Below are 19,474 nucleotides of genomic sequence, written 5' to 3'. Positions count from 1 at the left end.
TTAAAAAAATCAAACAAAAGAGTTGCTGCACTTCTATGCAGCATGCCACACCTAGGAGACCGAACAGCAATATTATCATCTATACCTATTTATTCAAGGCAGGGATCTGACCTTTCTAGGCTCATTTGTTTCCGCAAACTTTGGTCATGCTACTCATGACCGCTCATATTCATAAGACTTGCAGGATTGGAACATCAAATAATTGCTGTTAATGTAAAGAAAACGTGATAGGAGGAACAATACTGTTTCTTACTATGTGATTATCTGTTTTTCTTTAAGACTCTGAGAAATCACTTCAATTATTTTGATCATTTTCCTGTCAAAGGTACATTTTTAAATTGGCCACTGCACTTCCACAGACAGAAAGCTTTTCTGTGATCTTTGCAACAAATCTTAATGAATACATTAAACCGAGTACTATAGTTCTCCTGAATAATATTACTGTAATTATTTTGTTCCAGGTTTGTCAATGTCCACCCAATCATCCTCTCAGTTGTACGGAGGAAATGCCACCCTGCAGGTTGAACAACAGATCAGACTGCTTCACGGGTTGGGTGGCTTCAGTCTTGTCACTTGACCCCAAAATGACACCGTGTCCTGACCTATAAAATGAGGACAATAAAATCTATTCACTTTTGTAAACATTAGTGCAACATATGGTTGAATAGCAGTACGTAAATTTAAAATCTTAATTAAACTGAGGCAGAGCGCCAAGTAAGCACAAAGCATACGCTACTTGAAACAAGCTCATTAATAGTTCTGCTGCTGGAACCAGTTTTTTAATGACTCAGTAATGAGCTGACAGTACAATCTGCAAAACCATGGCTCTTGATAATTTTTTTTTAAGTATATAATTATATTGTGATAATGACTTGAACTTGTGTGTGCACATCTAACAAAAAAGATACCTCCAAACAGTTAACAGCCTAAGACTTAAAATCTATTCTTGCTTATTCCCAATTTGTATTGGTATAGCTGCAGTCAGCTGTGTTATAAAAAGGAATGAGGATACTCTGGTCTTTCTGTTGGTACCCAGGACTGTAGTGGTACTTCAGTAGTATGTTTGATCTGTTACTTTCTGAACCATCAATCAAAAATGTTGTACAACCAACTCATGTCTCTGACTTTCTTCCCTTGTATGCTACAGTCACCCAGTACTCCTAGCAGACAGACAGTTTCATTTTCTATGAGATGAGATGCGTCTGCAGGTAAGGCATCACACTTAATTAAGCATGTCTCTCCATATGTAATGAAGACATTATATACGTTTGAGTGGCTTGTGTTGCTCTTTCATTTCAACCTGGTTTTGTTAGTAAGGTAACATTGGCCAGTGGCCTCACTACCAACAAATGTTGGATATTAATCTCCCTCCCTCCTCCCTTCCTTCCTTCCTTCCCTCCTTCCTTCCAGCACACTATTAACCTAGGTTATCTACTCAGGTAACCCATTTGTAAGCCCCAAGGTAGATTTATATTTCTAATTTGCAAAAGCATAGTTCTTGCCTAATGTCTCTCCACTACACCACAGGCACGGATCTGCAATAGGGATGTATTCACATCCATGGCATACAAGTCAGGAAACGGCACCCTATAAGGTTCATCTCTGGCCTTCACCCTTGGTTGCTCTACTTCATTATCTCTAGAAAGGAACCAAATAAACCAGCACATGCAGTATCTCACATGCTTTCTCGTTGCACTCCTCGTTCAGGTCTCCTGTTGAGCAAACGGTTGAGCTGGAGTTTTCTGTCCAGTCACATGCCTGTTGACTTCACCAGACTTAAGAGCCTGATGCTCTCCCCACAGCTTTGACTTTTCACAACAGCTACCTACAATGGGAAAAACGGAACTGCGAGGCCTAGGAGTTCAGGAGACACATGTCACATTTTAAATGAAGTTCTGCACTGAAAGAGGACGACTCCTTTCAGAGCTGTTTCCTAGGTCTACATTGAATCCAATACAGTGAAAATCCAACCCTGGCTGCCGTTCCCCACAGCTACTACAGCACTAGAAGTAACCACAATCATCATAATGGAACACAAAATGTATATATTTTGACCTTACTTCAATTATTTTCTGCATCTGTAATCATAGTGCATTCACAGACAAAAATCTAAAAACCTATAATCTAAACGAAGGAACCACTCCTCCACGGGGGAAGACTGAATGTTGTATTTTTTCCATTTTAAAATTGTTAAGAAGCTGCTTATATGCTACTTCCAGTGAAAGAAGGTTATTTATTTATCATAAAGACTAAATAATACTAAGGAAGTCTTACATATACCAACAGCGGACCATCTTTGAGACTATGAAGGAAACATTCAATGCATGAAAAATGAAATGAAAGCAAAAATAGTCACAATGACGACACCTCTGCAACCAAAATCTTTTCCTCAGCTTCAGCATTGGTTTAGCAAAGTAACAGCGACGCCGCTCATTTGTTTTCTGTTGTTTGCAGGATATCAGCCTGAAGTTATTTCAGTTGTTACACCTGCCAGTGAGACTCCACTGCCAATGGCTGTGGTTTTACGAGGAAGTTGGCTCTTTCCGTTTGCTCAGCAAACCACTTCACCAACCCAAGTCCATCTGTGCCACCCTAAGTCTTTCAGAGTTTGAAAAAGAAAAGATTTTAATCTCTGCGATGCCTTTCATTTTCAGTTACTAGGAGGCAAAACATTCTCTGATGCCTCATGCTGTAAAGTTTATGGTGATTGATTAACTCTTTTAGAGAAAATACTCAAGCAGCAACTCTTTCTGCTGCCACCAGAAACATGAAGCTACAGGCCTTGCGTTTGAAGCAGAGCACCGCACGTAATGAAAGCACTGTGTACGCCTGGGCCTTAGGGCAAGGGATGAATAGCAGCTATAGGAAAATCCCCTTATCTCGAAGACCAAAAAGATGGTAACAGTGGCAGGTGTCATCTGTTAGTACCAGGGAGGTAAAATCTGTTCGGAGAGCCACAGACCTGTTCTCCCAGGTGGAAATCAAGACCCCAGCGTAGGACTCCTGTGTGCCTGTGTAGTATTTCCAAAGAACACGACTAATTCGTGCACCCTGTGTGCCTCCTATGTCCTGAAAGATCCCAAAGCATGCTCCTGACCAGACACCGCCCTCGGTTTTTCACTTGGATTCTCCCGCACTCATGCTTTCACCCGTTCAGTGCCAAACTAAAGAATATGGCTGGCTGGCATTTGTTCAGCAGGTCAGGAATACTGAGTCCCTGTTATCAGCAAACCCCTCCGAGGTCCGTACAGTGTTTGCTCTGATGGGTCACATTGACGCGCCTGCAACTGCCCAGTGATGTCCGACTAGATCTGCACACTCTGAGGAGGACAGATCTCTTTCACCTTCATCTCACACCTGCGTTACGTCCCTCTGTGCTAATCCAGAGGTAAACTGCTGAAGCTGGGGCTGATAAAGAGCCTGGAAAAGGCCTCTTTAGACAAATCTCTGTGGAAACGGGGTGCTCCTTTGTATTTTCCAGGTAAGAACCAAGTTCACACTTCAGACAGGGATTAATGATTTTGGAGGCGTCCAGGAAAGATTATTCTCAATACACACCTCTTCTTAGAGAGGAGGGTGGAGCAGAAGGGCACAGTCAAGCATGAAGCCAGGCAGAGGAAGCAGGGGGTGGTATTTTGCCTATGCAAGTTTAACCTTGTGAAGCATTTCATGGGGTATTTAGTATTTCTGTGCTGCTGAGAGTTCTGTTTCTAAACTCACAAAGTGCCTGGGATTTCCCTCTCTCCCTTGGACGCCCAACACTTCCTTGTCTAAGAAACTTGAAAGTCATTGTTCATCCCCAGAGATCCTTAGAGATGCACATGGAGCGGTCCCAAAGGAGGCAGCGAGCGCCAGAAAACTTGTCATTCCCCAACTATCCCCGTTAGTGTAGCTGCTTAGAAAGCCATGCCCTTAAACCATCATGACTACAACTTTATTCCCTACAGGTCACATGGGAGTAGCTCCGCTCAATCACATAATAGCTGGGATAAAGGGTGTAATGTCAACGCTGCTGAACGCAAACCCAGATCCTCTGGCTTAGCGTTAGCAGCTTCACACCACGCCGCTGGCACCGCACCGCGTGGTGCTCCTCGCAGGCTGCAGGGAGCTTCTGCAGCCACGGCCAGGGCCCCCCACGGGCACTTCTATTCACCCCGACCTCTCGGCCGAGGCACTCACCAGCCCAACCGAGTGCCGCAAGCCAAACCCCAGCACCCCACAGCATCTCGGTCAGCGATGCCGTCCTCCCCTTCCTCCTCTCCTCTCCCCTACCACCCCCTGCCATCTTCCTCCACCTCACTGCCCCGACCCCGCAGCCACAGAGGCCTCGCTCGGCGCAGGAACCCGCACTGGGCCTGCCCCGCTCCCCGGGACAGGAAGGTGGCCTGTGGGGGCCATGAGGGTCGGCCCGGGGGACCGCAGGGACGCGTGGCGCCGGAGGAGGAGGCGGCGGGAGGGGATGGAGGGGGGGAACGAGACACGCCGCTGGGGGCCCGGGGCGGAGAAGGGGCGGGAGCGGCGGCGCCTGCGCGCCCCCCCCGCCTTCCCGGCCGCTGAGGGGGGCCGCGCCGCGCCGGGCGCTGGGGCGGGGTCTGCGGGCGCCGACGGGGCGGGCGCCACGTCGGCAGCGGGGAAAGGCGCAGGAGTAAAGTCTGCGGCGGAACCCGGGCGAGCCGAGCCGTGTGGTGAGTGAGGGCTGGGCGGCTTGCTGCTGCTGCCGCTCCGCCGTTAGGCGGGGGAGCCCGGCCGGCGGGCAGCCGCCCGAGCGCCCTTCCTGCCTCCCCCTCTTGTCGTTCCCCGCGGAGGAAGGGAAACTCCGGCGGGAGGGGACCCGGCGGAGCTCGGCGGCGGGAGAGGCGGGCCCGGGGGGGAGCGGAGCCGCCGCTACCGCCACCGCCACCACCTGCCCCCGGCGCCTCCCGCCGCGCAGCCCGCCCGCCTTTGTGCTTCCTGCCGCCGCACCGGGGGGGGCGTGAGGGAGAGAGGGAAGGGAGGGAGGGCCGGGCCGGCCGTAGCGGCTCCGCCGCGGCCTTGGCTGCCACGTCAGTGCCGCCGCCCTGCGCCGTGGTGCCCGGCGGTGCCCGCGGCCGGCGCGGCGGCGGAGGGGGCGGGGGGGGGGTCGCTTGCCGGGCCGCCCCCTCAGGTCCGCCGGGGAGGCAGGTAGCCGCGAGGGGAGGACGCGGAGGGAGCTGCGGGGGGGGGCCCTTGGGCCGCCCCGCCACAGGGGGGTTGTGGGGCCTCGACGGGCCGGAGTCGGCGCCTCCTCGGGTGCGGGACCGGGAGCGGGGTCGGCTGCCGCGTCTCTGCCGCTGCCGGGTACCCCGGGCCGGGCGCCGCGCTCCCCCGCCTCCGCGGCGGCGCCTCCCGCCGAGCGGGGAGGGCAGCGGCGGAGGCCGTGCTCGCCTCGGCCCCGCTCCTGGCTGGGCTCCTTCTCCCCCGTGAAGTTCTGCGTGCCGGGAGAAGCTTTGTTTCGGGTTTTCTTTTTAAAGTTCGCTCTGTTCGGATGTCGCCTGTAGCGAGCTGCGCCTTATTTCATCCGTTTCTTTCAAGTCCGGCTTGATGGAGCAGAATCTGGAAGAGTTTTTTGCAAACTGTTCGGGAGCAGGTTAGCTTTCAGCATTCGCCTAGCCTAGGCGTTTGTGTGGTGTGGCCCGAACATAAATCCAAGTTGTTTTAGCCGTGCAGCTGGTTCTGGTCATTGTGCGAAGCGCATAGGCAGACTCTGCAGATGCGATTAAATGCTTCCTTCTGCTCGTGTAACTGGGCTGAAAACACGAACGCTGAATCAGGACGTCGCTCCGTGAGGAAGATAAATACCAAGTGCACGTAGTCTGCTTCAGTGTGTCCAGAGCATTGCTTCGGGCGGCGTGTCTGTATAATTGGAAGGGTACATACAGGATACCTTAATTTAGTACACAAGTACTGGTTTGTATGCACATCGGTTTTAAGACTTCTCAGTAAAAACTATCCAGATGGGTTTTTTTTAAAGCTTTCTGTTAAGGTGTGGTTAAACATTCAGTAGAGTTGGTGTTGCCTCCTCAGTATAGAAATGAACTGTGTCATAAAAGCGTTCCTTGTCCAGCAAGTGAACAGGTCTAAATGTCAGACAGGAGCCAACAAACAGGTGGTGGGCGCTAGCGAAAAAGTTCATTATTCCATTAGCAGGGGTGGCAAGGAAGTTCCGCAGCTACTTTATCGCCCTGGCTGTTAGGCACTGTCAGGTTTTGTCTTTATAGGTCTCCTGGAAAAAGAGAGCTGAGGCGGCTGTGGAGCTCAGGCATCGGGAAACTGTTAGAAGAAATGAGGAAGGCTCTGCTTTGGAAAGCTGAGCTAGCAGGAGGTAGAGGATGACAGGACTGATAAAATGGAGCTTCTATGACCTTTCTGAAGCTGTGCCCTCTGCCGTACTGGAATCTACCATTTAATTTCTAGAAACCAGTTCTGGAGGACTAGAAAAGGGGAATTCGGATTCCTGCCACCTTTGATTTGGTATTTTGCGAATCCTTGCGTTGTAGAAAATTTGATTTCCGACATCGGGTTGATCATCTGATCAACTTTTTGTTGTCTTTCCCTGAAAACTGTGTCTTTTTTTCCTCTGAAACAGGCATGCTCACTTCCAAGCCAGTCTTGCTTTGTATATAAATCTGAATTTTGAAACTTGGCTTTTAAATAGAAGGCTTGTTGAAATGTCAACTATGCTCTTGGTTTTTAGCTATACGCTTTCTACGTGCCTGGATTTGTTTTTTTACTTCAGCGCTGTTAGCGTTGACTCTTTCTTCTTGCAGAAACTCAGTCAACTGTCTCCCTTGCATTAACTAACTGAAAAAACACACTTCCATATCAGCTATGCTCTGAGGGTTATGTCTGAGAGAAGTAACAGCACTGAGCACTCTTACCTGTAACATGTTACAAGCCCTAGTCCCAGGTGTAAAGCAGGGAAGCTAATAGTCAGGGGTCGCTTGTGCGGCTTTGAAGCAGTAACCTGAAGAGCAGCCATGGGTGGGATTACCTCTTTGGCTTTGTGCTTATTTCCTTGTTTAATTTAGAGAGTAGAGCACTGTTACTCTTTCCAAAATGCATTTCTTAAATTATCATCCCTAAAAATAGTTTTTTTTCATGTATGTGAAAGACATCAGGTTCATTTTGAAATCTGCTGCAGCTGCTGAAGGAGTGGAAGGAGAGCTGTGCATGTGGCAAGGATTGTTTTGTTTTCCATCAGCTCTGTAGCCAAGCTTTCTAACTGCATAGCTGGTGTGCAGAAGGAAGATAATTTTTTTGTGGTGGACTAAGATGAGGCGATTGGTTTGTTTGTGGTTCTGTCAGGTGAATAGTTCCAGCACTGTCTGCTGCTGCTGCAGCCTTCTGGAGCAGCGTTATGCTGCCAACTGAAATTGGCCCCATCCTTGGGTAGTTTCATTGCTGCCTGCAAATATCTGAGTAGTGGCATTGAAACCAGCCAGTTTTTACTGGCTGCTGCTTGGGCCAGGTTTGCTATGCTGAAACAGTAGGGCTTTTTGTCTGTAAAGTCAGAAAGACAAGAGCATCATCTGAAGCTCAGGAAGCTGTGCACACGTCTGTAATGGTTAGACCCCACTTTTCAATGGAAGGCTAAAATTTTACATAAATTGCTGTCTGAGAACTACAGACTCATTAAGGAGAGGTTGTGTCTTAACATTGATTACCACCCTTCGTAGTAATCCTCATGACAGCATATGGAGCAAGTAGAATTATCTCCATTGCCCGAGAACACAGAAGGAATCTGTGTTTCGGTGAGAGAAATTTCACAAAATTTTGGTATCTTAAGGCCACGCCGAGTGTGCTTCTCCAATACTGTGGGGCTTTGTATTTATGATTCCCACTGTCCACCCAGGGCAGGTATGTGACAGTAGCACTGTTCCATAAGATGTCGTTAACCTTCTGCTTTTCTCGTAGGTGTATGCAGAATACTTTTGTGGAAACAACTAACTAGAAATCTTCACAAAGGAATATATTTGGTGAGAAAGTTTAATTTTTATCAGCTTTGATGTGAATGTATGTGTGGCTGTACCATTACCTCCAGAGCTTCCTAGAGCTTTCATTCAGGGTCCTATAGCAGTGTTAATGCTATAAATAGCTCTTGAATTAAAAATTCTCTTCTAAACTACTTCTTTCTTTACAACTGTGTAAAACTTTGAAGCTTCTTGTATATTTCATATTCTGACCATACAAAAGTGTGTTTTGTTCTTTAAAACCAATTGAAAGAGTGACTTCCACTTTTATTTTGTTTTAGTGTGAAGGTTGATACCTATTTTAATGTATTGTTAAAAAAAGATGAGAAGTTACCCCTTATCTCATAACCTCATAAGCGCACAGAGGAAAAAAAACCCCAGAAAGTAGTTTACATGTGTTCCTGTTTGAAATCTTTTTTTAATATCTGGGTTTGCTTCCACTTCTTGACATAAGAAAACACAAAGCTTACGTATTCGTCTGCACAGATGAAGAAAGAAACTGGAGAGTGCTGCTGATATACTAGATGTCTGCTTCGTGAATGTCCATATGAGTTCTGCCAGGACTCATAGAGATCCTACCTTGTTCAGTGTGATCGTACAATGCAGGTGTTAAATGAAGCTGGAGGCTTTTCCCCAGTGATGCAAGACACTTTGGATTTGGCATGATGGGATGAAAATGCCAAAGAAATATCTTCTTTCTTTCTTTCTTTTGCCTTCTTTCTTTTTTCCGTTTTTTTTGGCCAGTCTTAGCATACTTTGAAGAAGATTCTGAAAAACATGTCAGAGAAGTTCCAAAGTTCAGGCTTCTGATAAGTCTTTGCCTTGTTGCATGTCCTTGCAGTAACAGTAATAATTGTGACTAATGATTCAGTGCATAGGGGACTTTGGATCTGCAGCTTCCAACTTAAGTTTTCAAAGTTCCTTAACCAATACCATGTCTGAATGACCCAATTCTCTGCACAAAAGTCTTACCCTTGCACCTCCGGATTGGTGCCTTAAGTGTTAGTTGAGCTGTAATCTCTGTTCGGTCTCATGAAATTTTGCTTTCTTCTTCTCTGTGGGGACACACCTTTAGCAGGGAGCGTGAAGAGGAACCTCCCTTAGGATACACTGCAGTCTGGTGACCGGGGACCCTGTCGCAAAGTGGGACTTAAGAGCTTGGATCTTAATAGGCAAAGGAGGCATTGAATTGTAGGTGAGTGTTTTCACCTTGATGATATTACGTAAAAGATAGTGAGTGGTTTCTGCTTTTCTAACTCCAATTTTTGAAGAAAAAAATTATATTCCTGCCCTCTTCGTCTGAAGACTGGATGAAATCACCTGCCGCCAAGCAGTTGTTCCAGGCCTTTGGCCTCTGGCCCTTTGACCTCCAGTCAATAGAAATACCTTAATCTCTGGAGGAGAGCCAGGTTTAAGACATGCTTCTCTGTGTAGTATTTTCTGTTTGCCAGATATGCTACACCCTGTTTAGCACACGGGATTTTGGATCTTTTCAGAGCCTCTTAAGTCTCCTGACATGTTAAATTGGATACAAGGATGCATGATGCAGGCTGTAACCTAGATACCTGAAAGTTTTCTGCTGAGGTGCTTTGTTGGATCTCGGTCTTGATTCTGTGATTCACTGGAGAGCTTCTACAGAAAAACAAAAGGACTTGAATTGTACTTTGTGAGCTCTTGTGTGCTAGGTTCTGGTTTTGGTTAAGCTGTGAGCCTTTTCTGACAGTGATGAGATTCTGTTTTCACTTGCATTGATGTAGTAGTAGGAAAACAGTGAGTAAAACCTAGCACAAGCTGGTTAGGCACATCTTTTGTAGGTAGCATTCCTAGAGTGCTTCCAGGCACCTGTAGAACTACACATCATACAGTAGTTCTCAACTTTCTGCTCTGCAGACCCCTGAAGGCTCCCTTCTGTGTAGAACAAATTCAGTCCTACCGAAAGTGACTTATTTCCCTTAGCTGCTCTTCTCAGGTCCATGTAGTATTCCATTGACTTCTGGGGTCTGGTAGCAGCAGGTGCCTGGGCTGTAGAAGATAGACCACTGTGGTCCATGTAGTTGTAAGAGAGTGAAGTATTTCTGTGGTTTAGAAGGAGTTGCAATTGTGTTAAAACATGGCATGTGAGTGATATATTGTGTAATATTCCTGTCTACCTTTTAAAAAAAAGTAGCTTGTGGTCAAGAATTATGTAACCTTGGGGTTCTAGGGAAGGTAGCAGGGGAGGGAATGCCTGATCTTACCACTTCTTTTAGGTAGTGCTGTGATTTTACACTTGTGTTTTTTTTAAATACTTCATCACTAAACTAGAAACTCTGCTGTGAAACTCCCCTGCCAATACATTGCTTTGCTCATTTAGCTTTGCAGGAACTGCAAGCAAATCTGTCAGTGGCCTAAACCAGATTACGGAGAGTTATGAAAGCATCTTTTACTTGCACTGTTTGCCAATGTTACTCTGACTCTTTCCATTGGACAGGTGTCATCTTAAATACTTGTATGATGCCTAACACAACAGATCCTCGGTACTTCATCAGGGCTGTACCTGCTGTCAGTGCTGCTGTGTCCAATACCTTCTTAATAGCAAAAAATACTAAAACTTGTGTGGAGCCTTGTGATGCTTTCTAGTGTTCTGCCACGTTCAAAATTGGTAACTTGCTCCAATTCCCCTCTAAACTTGCTGATAATCCGTGACAGTATTTTGTCTGATTAAGTAACTTTTCTGAGCCTCTTATGAGGAATTGTTGGCAGAAACTTTTTGGGAGCTCAGACAAGCAATTTCACCTGAATTTCTTTTGGGAGTTACATGCCAGCTAGATACAAATATATTAGCGGAGGTAGTTCCTTATAAAAATTAATTTATCTCTGGCTTAACTCATTTGTGTCTCCCTTGAGTCTGCTTTAAAACTGTTCTGGTCACTTCTCTTTTTATTCCTTCGCTTGAAGTAAGACTTGCTAGGTTGTGACTTTTATTTTACTTTTTTTAGGACCTTCCCTAATGCAGTGAATAAACTGTTTCCAAATTCCTGCTAGAGTAATCATCTTAACGAACAAAATGGCCACATGTTAAGTAGGAACGTAATTGCTTCATATCTTTGTACAGATGTTTTGATCAAATAATGCCAGGCCTCTCAGTTTGTTACAGCATCTGCCTTGTCTTTCTTATACTGCTTGATATTTTTGTTTCAAGTTGGAAAAAAGCAACAACCTACATGTAACTTCACATAGTGAGCACAAATCTTTGTATTTCTTCCAGCTTGCATTAGATGAATGCAAAGAAGTCATGTAGTACCTGAATCCAGTTCTTTCTCAGAACCTGACTGCCCTTGGTTGCTCCCTGTGATCAATTGGGCTCTCTTGCCTTTCTTTTTTTTTCTTTTTCTTTTCTTTTTTTTTTTTTATTTGCTGACCTGTGATTAAATAAAGTAACAAGGAATTCTATGATTGTTACTGTTTCAAATTGCCTCTTAGCCCTCATGTATTGGGTTGTCCATCTTGATGTGTTACTACTCACTTTCCTATTTCTTAGCTTCCATGTTTGTGTTTCTGGCTTTTGTTAGGTACTTGTTCAGTGTTACCATCAAATCAGCCACACTGGTAGTAGGGTTTTTTGCTTGCTTTCTTGTTGAGCTTCTTGTGTAAAAGTACTTATGTTTTCTGAGTCATGAACTGATACCCTTAGTGCTGATTGTGAGGACTCTTTAATATTCAATTTAGGCTTGCTTCGCATCCAAGGATCTATCATTTAGTGTGTGGGTGCCATTTTTTACTGTGATGTTTTGACTTCATAATTATACTGCGAGGGTTTTAGCTGTTGTTCTCCAGGTGAGTCTTCCCACCCTCAAGTTCTGCTTCTGCCTTCTCATCCCTTCTTCAGATCCCAGCCACTCCTTCCTCACCCAGAGGAGGTACAGAGAGATCTGTGCATGGCAAGATAAGCTGGAATTATTTTTTTTGGTGGTCGGTGACTCCTGGAAGAAATTTAAATTATTTAAAGGCTTGCCTATATGTGCAGGGAGAAGGGAACTAAGAGGTCACTGGCAGGAAGATAGAAGGATGCTTAGTGCAACTTGTTTTTCTTTTCCTGACCTCAGTGCCTGCTGAGGAGGGAAAGCAGGATTGGCAGGGAGGCTCAGGGAAGGAGGCAGGACTTAACACCGAGGCACATTTTCGTGGGGGAGGACAGCAGGAGGGAAACCTGGGCTAGATATTGCTTTCTTCGCCTCCAAAGGGGAAATGCAGTAAGCAGAGCTGCTGATTTGAGCTTTCTCCTGTGCTTCCCCTCACTGTCAGGGACTGCTGCTCTAGAACTGCTCAAGGAAACAGCTTTTGATGTAAAGAAATCTCCTTTCTGAAATGTTTTCATTGGAAAGTTTGTGTAGAGTTAAAACAGTCTAGTTCTGCTATCACCACACTGTGTATGCAGTACTGCTACAAGATAAATGGAGTGTTTTCATTACATTTCTTCCATCTTGTTTTCATGGCATTTATTTAAATTCTGCTGCAAGGACTTGTTTCTTTGAAGTGCTGCTTTCCTGGTACTAACAGATCTTACAGGCATGCTGCTGTTGTTTTTCTAGTGCCCACCACCTCTGTGATCACTGGGCTTTGCTTTTTTTAATACATAAACTATTGTATGAGAGTGGCTGTTTTGTTTTTCATATTGTTTTTCTTCCTGATTGCTTTTTAGCAGGATGAAATAGCAGTAGTTTGGCAGGAGCTGCTAGTGTATCTAGTAACGAAAAAGAACTTCCTTTTCTGTGGAACTTAACCTACGTGCATTTTGGTTTCATGGATTACATTTATGCGTTGCCAGAAAAGATGTACAGCATATGTGAATTTCTTTTTTAGGCAATAATGAATCAAACGGACAAAAATCAACAGGAAGTCCCATCATACCTTCATGATGAACCACCAGAAGGTATGTATTAGTTTTCATAATATCAAGTATATTCACAGAATTTCATCAGAAGTTCAAGCTGAACACTTTAACTTTCATTTAAGTAACAGTAAGCAAGCCCTGGAATGGGATGCGCCTGAATTATTCTTCACTTCTGCATTATCCCGATAACAATAAGGCCACTGAATATAACTCAGTGAACAACTGTACTGATAGATTATAGAGAAGATACTGAAGGACATAATTTGCAGATTAGTTTCCAGAGATGTGAATTGGTCCACTAGGTATTTATTTCTGCTGTTCATTATGCGAGATGGAAAGAGCCCAGCTTCACTTTTGGAGTCCTTGCTGAGTTCATAGTGCTTGTGACTTTTAAACAAGAAGTGTTTAAAAAGTACATGGAACTTTATTACTACTTTTGGAGACCCTTTTCCATCATACAATTAACTGTGGTTCTAACTGTTCCCTTAATGTCATGGTTTCCTAAAAACAAACACACACTTGACTTCATTAATGCAGTGGCATCTTGGTCTCCTGAATCAAATGAATCTTAAATCGGTTATTGAATCTGCAGAGGAAATGCAGTTGCAGATGAGCAGAGTTCCCTTCTGGGCTGTGGAGCAGCAGGACTGTGAAGAGTCCTGTTTGCCTAATGTGACTGGAAGCGTACTAGATCAAAAGCCATTCTTGGCACACAGGTTGTCTGTGTTTTGTCTTCTCTTGCTTTAAGACCAAGTGTGTTGGATGTAGAGGTCGGTGAGTGCCGATTCCTCTTGGTTCATTGCTTTTTGAGCTCTGTTTGGTTGGTTGGTTGGTTTTTTCCTCAGCTTTTGTATGTTGTATGACTGAACAATTTACTTCACTTGAACAACAGTATTATCCACTAACTGTAGCAGAAGGGCTTGAAGTGGAAGAACTCACTCTATTTTTAACAACTATTAGGCAGGAAACACAAGTACAAGAAGAGTGGAAAGGGAGAAATAGATTTTCATGGCACACTGGTTCTTAAGCTCTACTATACTTGAACTTGTTACAGTGTCCTGGTGTGAGGACAAAAATCTTTCTTTTTAAGCTCTTACAGGGTTGTCAAGATCCCAGAAGCATTTCTGAAAGCAAATGCTAGGCTGGAAACTATGCCCTAATGTGTGTTATCTTCAAGTCTAATTTTTAAGATGCCTTTCCCCCTCACTCCCCTTGAAGATGGAATTGTGTTTTGTTAGTGTTAAACCTTGCATATAGAAAGTGAACACTGTCTGACTGATAAACTACAACTGATTCTTTCTTGAGGAAGGCAGTGAAACAAGTGGGCATTTTTAATCTTCCTAGAATACTCAGTAGGTTGTCCAGATTCAAAGCATAACAGCAGAGTCTGATCATCACTAGTTATTGCAAGGTTTTATTTAAAATTTGTGAGCATTTAAAACTGATATTCTTCTGCACAGTATCTTCTTTCAGTGTGACCAGTTTGAATATGAAATCTAAATAGATGGAGAAAGTTGGTGTAGTTAGAGGGAGCAGAATGAAACACAGCTTGCCTTAATGGAAACTCCGTCCTTGAAGGGGCTTTTTCCTCTTGATTCTGTTTCACGTGCACTCTTCAAGCCTCATGACTTCAGTTAAAATGTTGGAATACCCTTGAAGAACATCCCTGTTTTAAATGTCATACAAGGCCTTCATATGCAATACGCTTACACCATCATAGAAGGATGGCCAAATGGGGATGGAAGGCTACCAGTTCAATGTTGGCAAGAAGATCTGAACAGGCTCTCTGAACAGGCTGCCAAAAAAAATCCTTAGAGGAAAGGCTAGATTCCAAAACAAATTTGCAGTTTTTCATAAAGATATAAATAGTTCCAGTTTGTCGAAATCACACTCGACAAGCTTGGTGCCCAAAGGCTTTAAAGAAATACATATGTAGAAGAAGCTTTTGTGCTCATGCTTTCTATAAGTAGTGCTATTCTAATGGTTTATTTTCTGCTTTGCAAGTGGTGCCAGCCTTTGCAGCCTACATTCATTCAAACTCTTGTTGGCTGTTGGACACTTTTCAGCAGGAAGCTGGCTGCAAGGTAGCATGGTAGAGCCAACCCCTGAACAGGGAACTTGTGTAATTTTCTCCCTAGATTTAGGAATGATCTGGTTTACCTTCTTTCTCATACTGGTTAGAAACAAGGAGACCAGGAATGTGTATCCTAGAATAGAAGTCAAGCGGCAATAAAAACTCTTTGCAGTTGCAGGCGTTTACTAGATCTCATGGACAATGCAAACAGGAGTGAAATGGGAATGTGTCAACCATCACCAGAAGTTATTAATACACCCAAGTCACAGTCAGTATTTATACTTGTGAAATAGAGTATATGTTGCTGAAGGATTGGTTACCTGAAGTAATGTGAGGAAAAGCATGTCAAGATTACTTTTGTTTGCTTCTCTTTTGTAATTTTAAGTTAGCTATGATAGGTCCTTTCTTGCTAATGTCAGATCTAATTCACTGAAATCAACTCTTAAAATTCAGTGTGATAAAACTACTCCCTTTCACTCTGATGATAGTGATCCAGTTAGGTGGGAGTGAAGCACTTCCTAACCAAATTTTTTACAAGGTCTGTGAGTCTGGTCACAAGAATTGTCTAATGAATAACACCTAGACAGTGGATTTTATACCAGGCCGTATATGCTTCTATCTAAGTTTGATTCTTTAGGCTTTCTTTGTGTGAATAGGAATTCTGATATCTGTGTGCTTGTGTTGGCAATGCATTTTTGCTGGAGATGTCCAGGTTGAAAGCTGCTGGCCTAGAATGAACCAGCAAGGGTATTACTTGGCTTTAAGTAAAAGGCTGTCACTTACATTTCTAGTTTCCATGACACTTTGTTATCTACATCAATTTCTCAAATAAGAAAGACTAGTGTAAGCTGGAAGCATTTTCAGTATTTTTATGCTCCCTTGAGCTGCACTGTTCCTCTGTATGCCTTTTTTTTTTTTAATTTTTGTCAAACTTGTAAGAAGTTCTCACATTTAGATGACATCTTTTGTTTTAATTATTCCAGGCATGCACATAGGAACTCCGAACTTGACACTTTTTTAACAAATTCTGAATCCTGGGTCAGTCCTGGCATTATCAAAAACTCACTGGAGGTGCATGGGAAGTTGTTCACCCTCATTTTCATCTTGTAGATGAGTACTGGGAGGTGACTCTTGGAAACTGTCCTCTGAATGTGAGTTGTCAGCAGTCAGGGCACTGGAGAGAGACCTGTTCTACTCGTTCTCCTAAGGCATGTCTACAGTGCAGAGCAAATGGGTTGTCAGGGGCTAGATAGAGATCTCTGTTGGATCTAGATCTGATTTTTCTTTTCCCCTGGCTCTTTAGACTCATTGTCCTCTTCCAAGCATTTTCGTTCTGCTGCTGACTCCCTCACCTCTTTATTTCATGTTTGTTTCTTCCCTACCTCTGCCCACTGTGGTTCCACTTGCTCTTTTCTTGGTTCCCTCTGTTGTTTTTCCCTAAGAAAGGGAAATGTATCTGTTAAATCCTATACATTATCTACAGGTAGCTAGAAAATACAAAAACTCTGGGACTCACCCTACTTGTGTTAACTGGCTGTCTCTTGCCATGGTTCTCTCTGAAACTTTTTTTTTTAAGGAGTGTTTGGGGTTGGTGAGGAATTGACAAGGCAGGAGCTGAAAAACGCTTACCTGTAAATTGTTGTGAAGACCAGAGATTTCTCAAGGTTCACACTGAAAATACCTTGTAGACAGACATGTCGGGGCTACTGGTTTATAGGTGCAGTAGGTGATATTTTCTTGTGTGCTTAAATACAACATTAACGTACTGTTTCATCTTCCTATTTCTTTTTTGAAGATTAGATGATGCTTATGCAGTAGCAGGGCATGGAGTTGCAGTCTCAGTTGCCTTTAGAGGCAAGGTGCACATATCTAGGATTTTGAAGCCTACCTTTAGAAATGCGAAGTAATTAGTAAACTATTGGAAGGCTAAGTGGCTAATTCTGGGAGTCTATTACTCTAATAGGTTTCTATTATGTTGAGGCTATGTAATTGTATCATAAATATGGAATAGGAATTGACTTCTACAGTATATAGGAAGAAACTGCAAGATGCAGGTTAAACATACATTAAAAAGAAAAAACATATTAACGTCATCAATAATATGCAGAAATCCTATGGTTTGAGATTTGGTTTTGTGCGCCATATTGGGACTTCTGTTGGGAGCCTGTAACTCTTGCTATTGTTAATGTCTGCGGGGACCACTTTTGGTATTTAATGAGCTTATTTGGCCATTGGACTTCTGTCCCTGCCTCGCTTCCCTATCCAAATTACAGAAAAGGCCTTTTTGGAAGAAAATTAAGTTTGTGTACATGATGAAGAAAGGAAGTGCTACAGTGAAGAGTTGGCACCAGTTTTGTCCTTCTCATGCTTCTTTTGACTCCTCTGATTGTTCGTTTGTAACCTTCTTTCCTGACCCTTTGTACACAACCCCTGCAAGTATCTTCAGAACAGTAATTACTAAGGAAAGAAGCAACTTTGCCTCAAGGTGAGGTCTTTTCAAAGAACACCTCTTTTTTTTTTTTTTTTTTTTTTTTTTTTTTTTTTTTTTTTTTTTTTTTTTTTTTTAATATACCTTTGGCTCTGCTTCTCCAGGAAACTTCTTCCAGTCCTTCCTCAGAGATTTGAACAGCAAGTAGTCCTGCTGCTTTTGGAGGTGTCCCCCCACTCTGTGGGTTAACTCTTAATACTAGGATGGGGGAAACAGGAGGGTGTGTTGTCCCCTCCCATTAATAAAGTCCGGAAATGAGGCTAATTTGGCCATGAGACTTCCCAGAGTCTGGGAAAGTAGTGGTGCGTACAGAGAACAGAAGTTTAGCACGTAAGACCGTATGGGAGCTATATGCCTGATATCTTTAGGCTCAGTATTGACTTACATTTTAGAAAACAGGGTTGAGGTGTGTCTCGCTGCAGCAAAGTGTCTTTTCTTACTTGGAACTATGGTGGTGTATGAGCATCCAAGAAAAGCAGCCTGCAAGGTAAGTATATACTGTGTGCAGTGGCCATTAGGCTAGAAAAGGAAATACTTACGAACAACTTTTTCTTTTGAAAATGCTTTAATCATAGCACTGCGATTGATTTGCTTGTTGTTTCCTCCCTTAGGTTCATTAAAAGACCACCCACAGCAGCAGCCTGGCATGCTTTCTCGTGTGACTGGTGGCCTCTTCAGTGTCACAAAGGGAGCTGTTGGTGCCACGATTGGGGGTGTTGCTTGGATTGGAGGGAAGAGCTTGGAAATTACCAAAACAGCGGTCACATCTGTGCCTTCAATGGGAGTGGGGCTAGTCAAAGGAAGTGTTTCTGCTGTAGCTGGAGGTGTTACAGCTGTAGGATCTGCTGTTGCAAGTAAAGTGCCTTTAACAGGAAAGAAAAAGGATAAGTCTGACTAAAACCAAAACTGAGACGTACTCGATTCTTCAGAATATTACATCAGTGGCATTAAAATCTGCTAAGATTTGGACCATGAGAAGCCATGTGTCTTAGACACTTTATCTTCTAAAGAGTTGTGCAAGTAACTCAATTTCATCTGAAAAGGACAGAAGCAGCTTGGCTAGCACAGCGTATGAAGATTTATTAGAGCCTAGATTGAAGCTTTGTATCTGGTGAAATGTTACACTTGATAACTATAGAAGTTAAGTGTATCCGAAGGGATAATACGTATTTGAATATTCATTTACTGTAAGTCTTTTGGAGTTTTGGACTAAAATGTGAACATAGAAACTTGGTAGTCTCTGCTGTACCATCAATATGATGAGATGCCATTTACTGTTCTCAGTGGTTTCCATATCCTTGTGCTAAGGATCCTTCAGCTGTCTAACAGCATTGTTGGATGTACCCCAATAGTTTTCGTTATGAAACTGCATTTGCAGGCAGCCTGTAAACCATCAGTGACTGCATTCTACCAGTGTGGACTGGAGCAAATAGAACTGGAGGTGCACAGAAATTGGAAATGAGTGGGAGATAGAAGTGAGAAAGTTTGACAACATGGTAGAAGGGATCATAAAGAGTAAACGAACTTAATGCCTTATTAGAAAAAATATCTTTTTACTAGGTGAAGCTGTGTAAAGAACTGTTCTGTTGTTTCAGTGCAGTGCACAGAATGAGCTTTAGACTCTCTTTACAGATCCTGGTATCTGAAACCTTGTCAGTTTTTACTGAAAACAAGATTGCTCCATCTCAGGTGTATTTAATGATGCATCTATCTCCTGCAAGTGAAGACTTGCTTCTAATAAACTTCTTATAGACACTAGAAAAAATGATGGCTTAATGGAAACTGGGCTGATGTTTGTGGTCATCTAGCACAACTGTCTGACTTGAAAGAAACTCCTTTGTGTAGTTGGAAACCACTGAAGAACTAGCAAAGCTGTTGTCTCAACTCCATGATGCACCAGGTTAGCTTCTTGCTCTGTTTAATCAAAGGCAAGGAATTTTTCACTACATCTTTCTCTCATAGTTTGCATTTTGATTGTTGAGTAAAATGCAATACTTTTATATAAAAAAAAACCAAAAAAGGTAGGTGAGGCCTTATTAAAAAAAAAAAGA

General features: G+C 43.5%; 1 protein-coding gene across 18 annotated transcripts; it reads left to right on the top strand.

Moving 5' to 3' along the window:
• Nucleotides 1-3,000: 3,000 nt before the first annotated feature.
• On the top strand, nt 3,001-19,435 carry TMEM263 (transmembrane protein 263). Of its 18 annotated transcripts, none has more exons than XM_075051772.1 (5): nt 3,001-3,481; nt 7,933-7,994; nt 9,067-9,183; nt 12,831-12,900; nt 18,035-19,435. In XM_075051772.1, the coding sequence occupies exons 4-5, from the start codon at nt 12,837-12,839 to the stop codon at nt 18,319-18,321; spliced, it is 351 nt and encodes a 116-aa protein (XP_074907873.1). In that variant the 5' UTR covers nt 3,001-3,481; nt 7,933-7,994; nt 9,067-9,183; nt 12,831-12,836; the 3' UTR covers nt 18,322-19,435. The 18 variants fall into 18 exon arrangements, with proteins under 18 accessions (XP_074907873.1, XP_074907866.1, XP_074907877.1 ...); XM_075051765.1 differs by having other exon boundaries at nt 9,064-9,183; XM_075051771.1 differs by lacking the exon at nt 3,001-3,481 and adding an exon at nt 4,568-4,685.
• Nucleotides 19,436-19,474: the final 39 nt, after the last annotated feature.

This window comes from Buteo buteo, chromosome 19 (genome assembly GCF_964188355.1).
Source record: "Buteo buteo chromosome 19, bButBut1.hap1.1, whole genome shotgun sequence".
Lineage (NCBI taxonomy): Eukaryota > Metazoa > Chordata > Aves > Accipitriformes > Accipitridae > Buteo > Buteo buteo.
The sequence above is the reverse complement of the archived record's forward strand: the minus strand, read 5'-3'. Positions and strand labels throughout refer to the sequence as shown.

What these genes read in the sequence shown, in the direction of transcription:
- TMEM263 (XM_075051760.1), top strand. Translation starts at nt 7,703, where the DNA reads ATGACAGCATATGGAGCAAGTAGAATTATCTCCATTGCCCGAGAACAC. An exon ending in TTCACAAAGGAATATATTTG is followed by an intron (nt 7,995 to 12,830) that starts GTGAGAAAGTTT and finishes TTTCTTTTTTAG; the next exon opens with GCAATAATGAATCAAACGGA. An exon ending in TCATGATGAACCACCAGAAG is followed by an intron (nt 12,901 to 18,034) that starts GTATGTATTAGT and finishes TTCCTCCCTTAG; the next exon opens with GTTCATTAAAAGACCACCCA.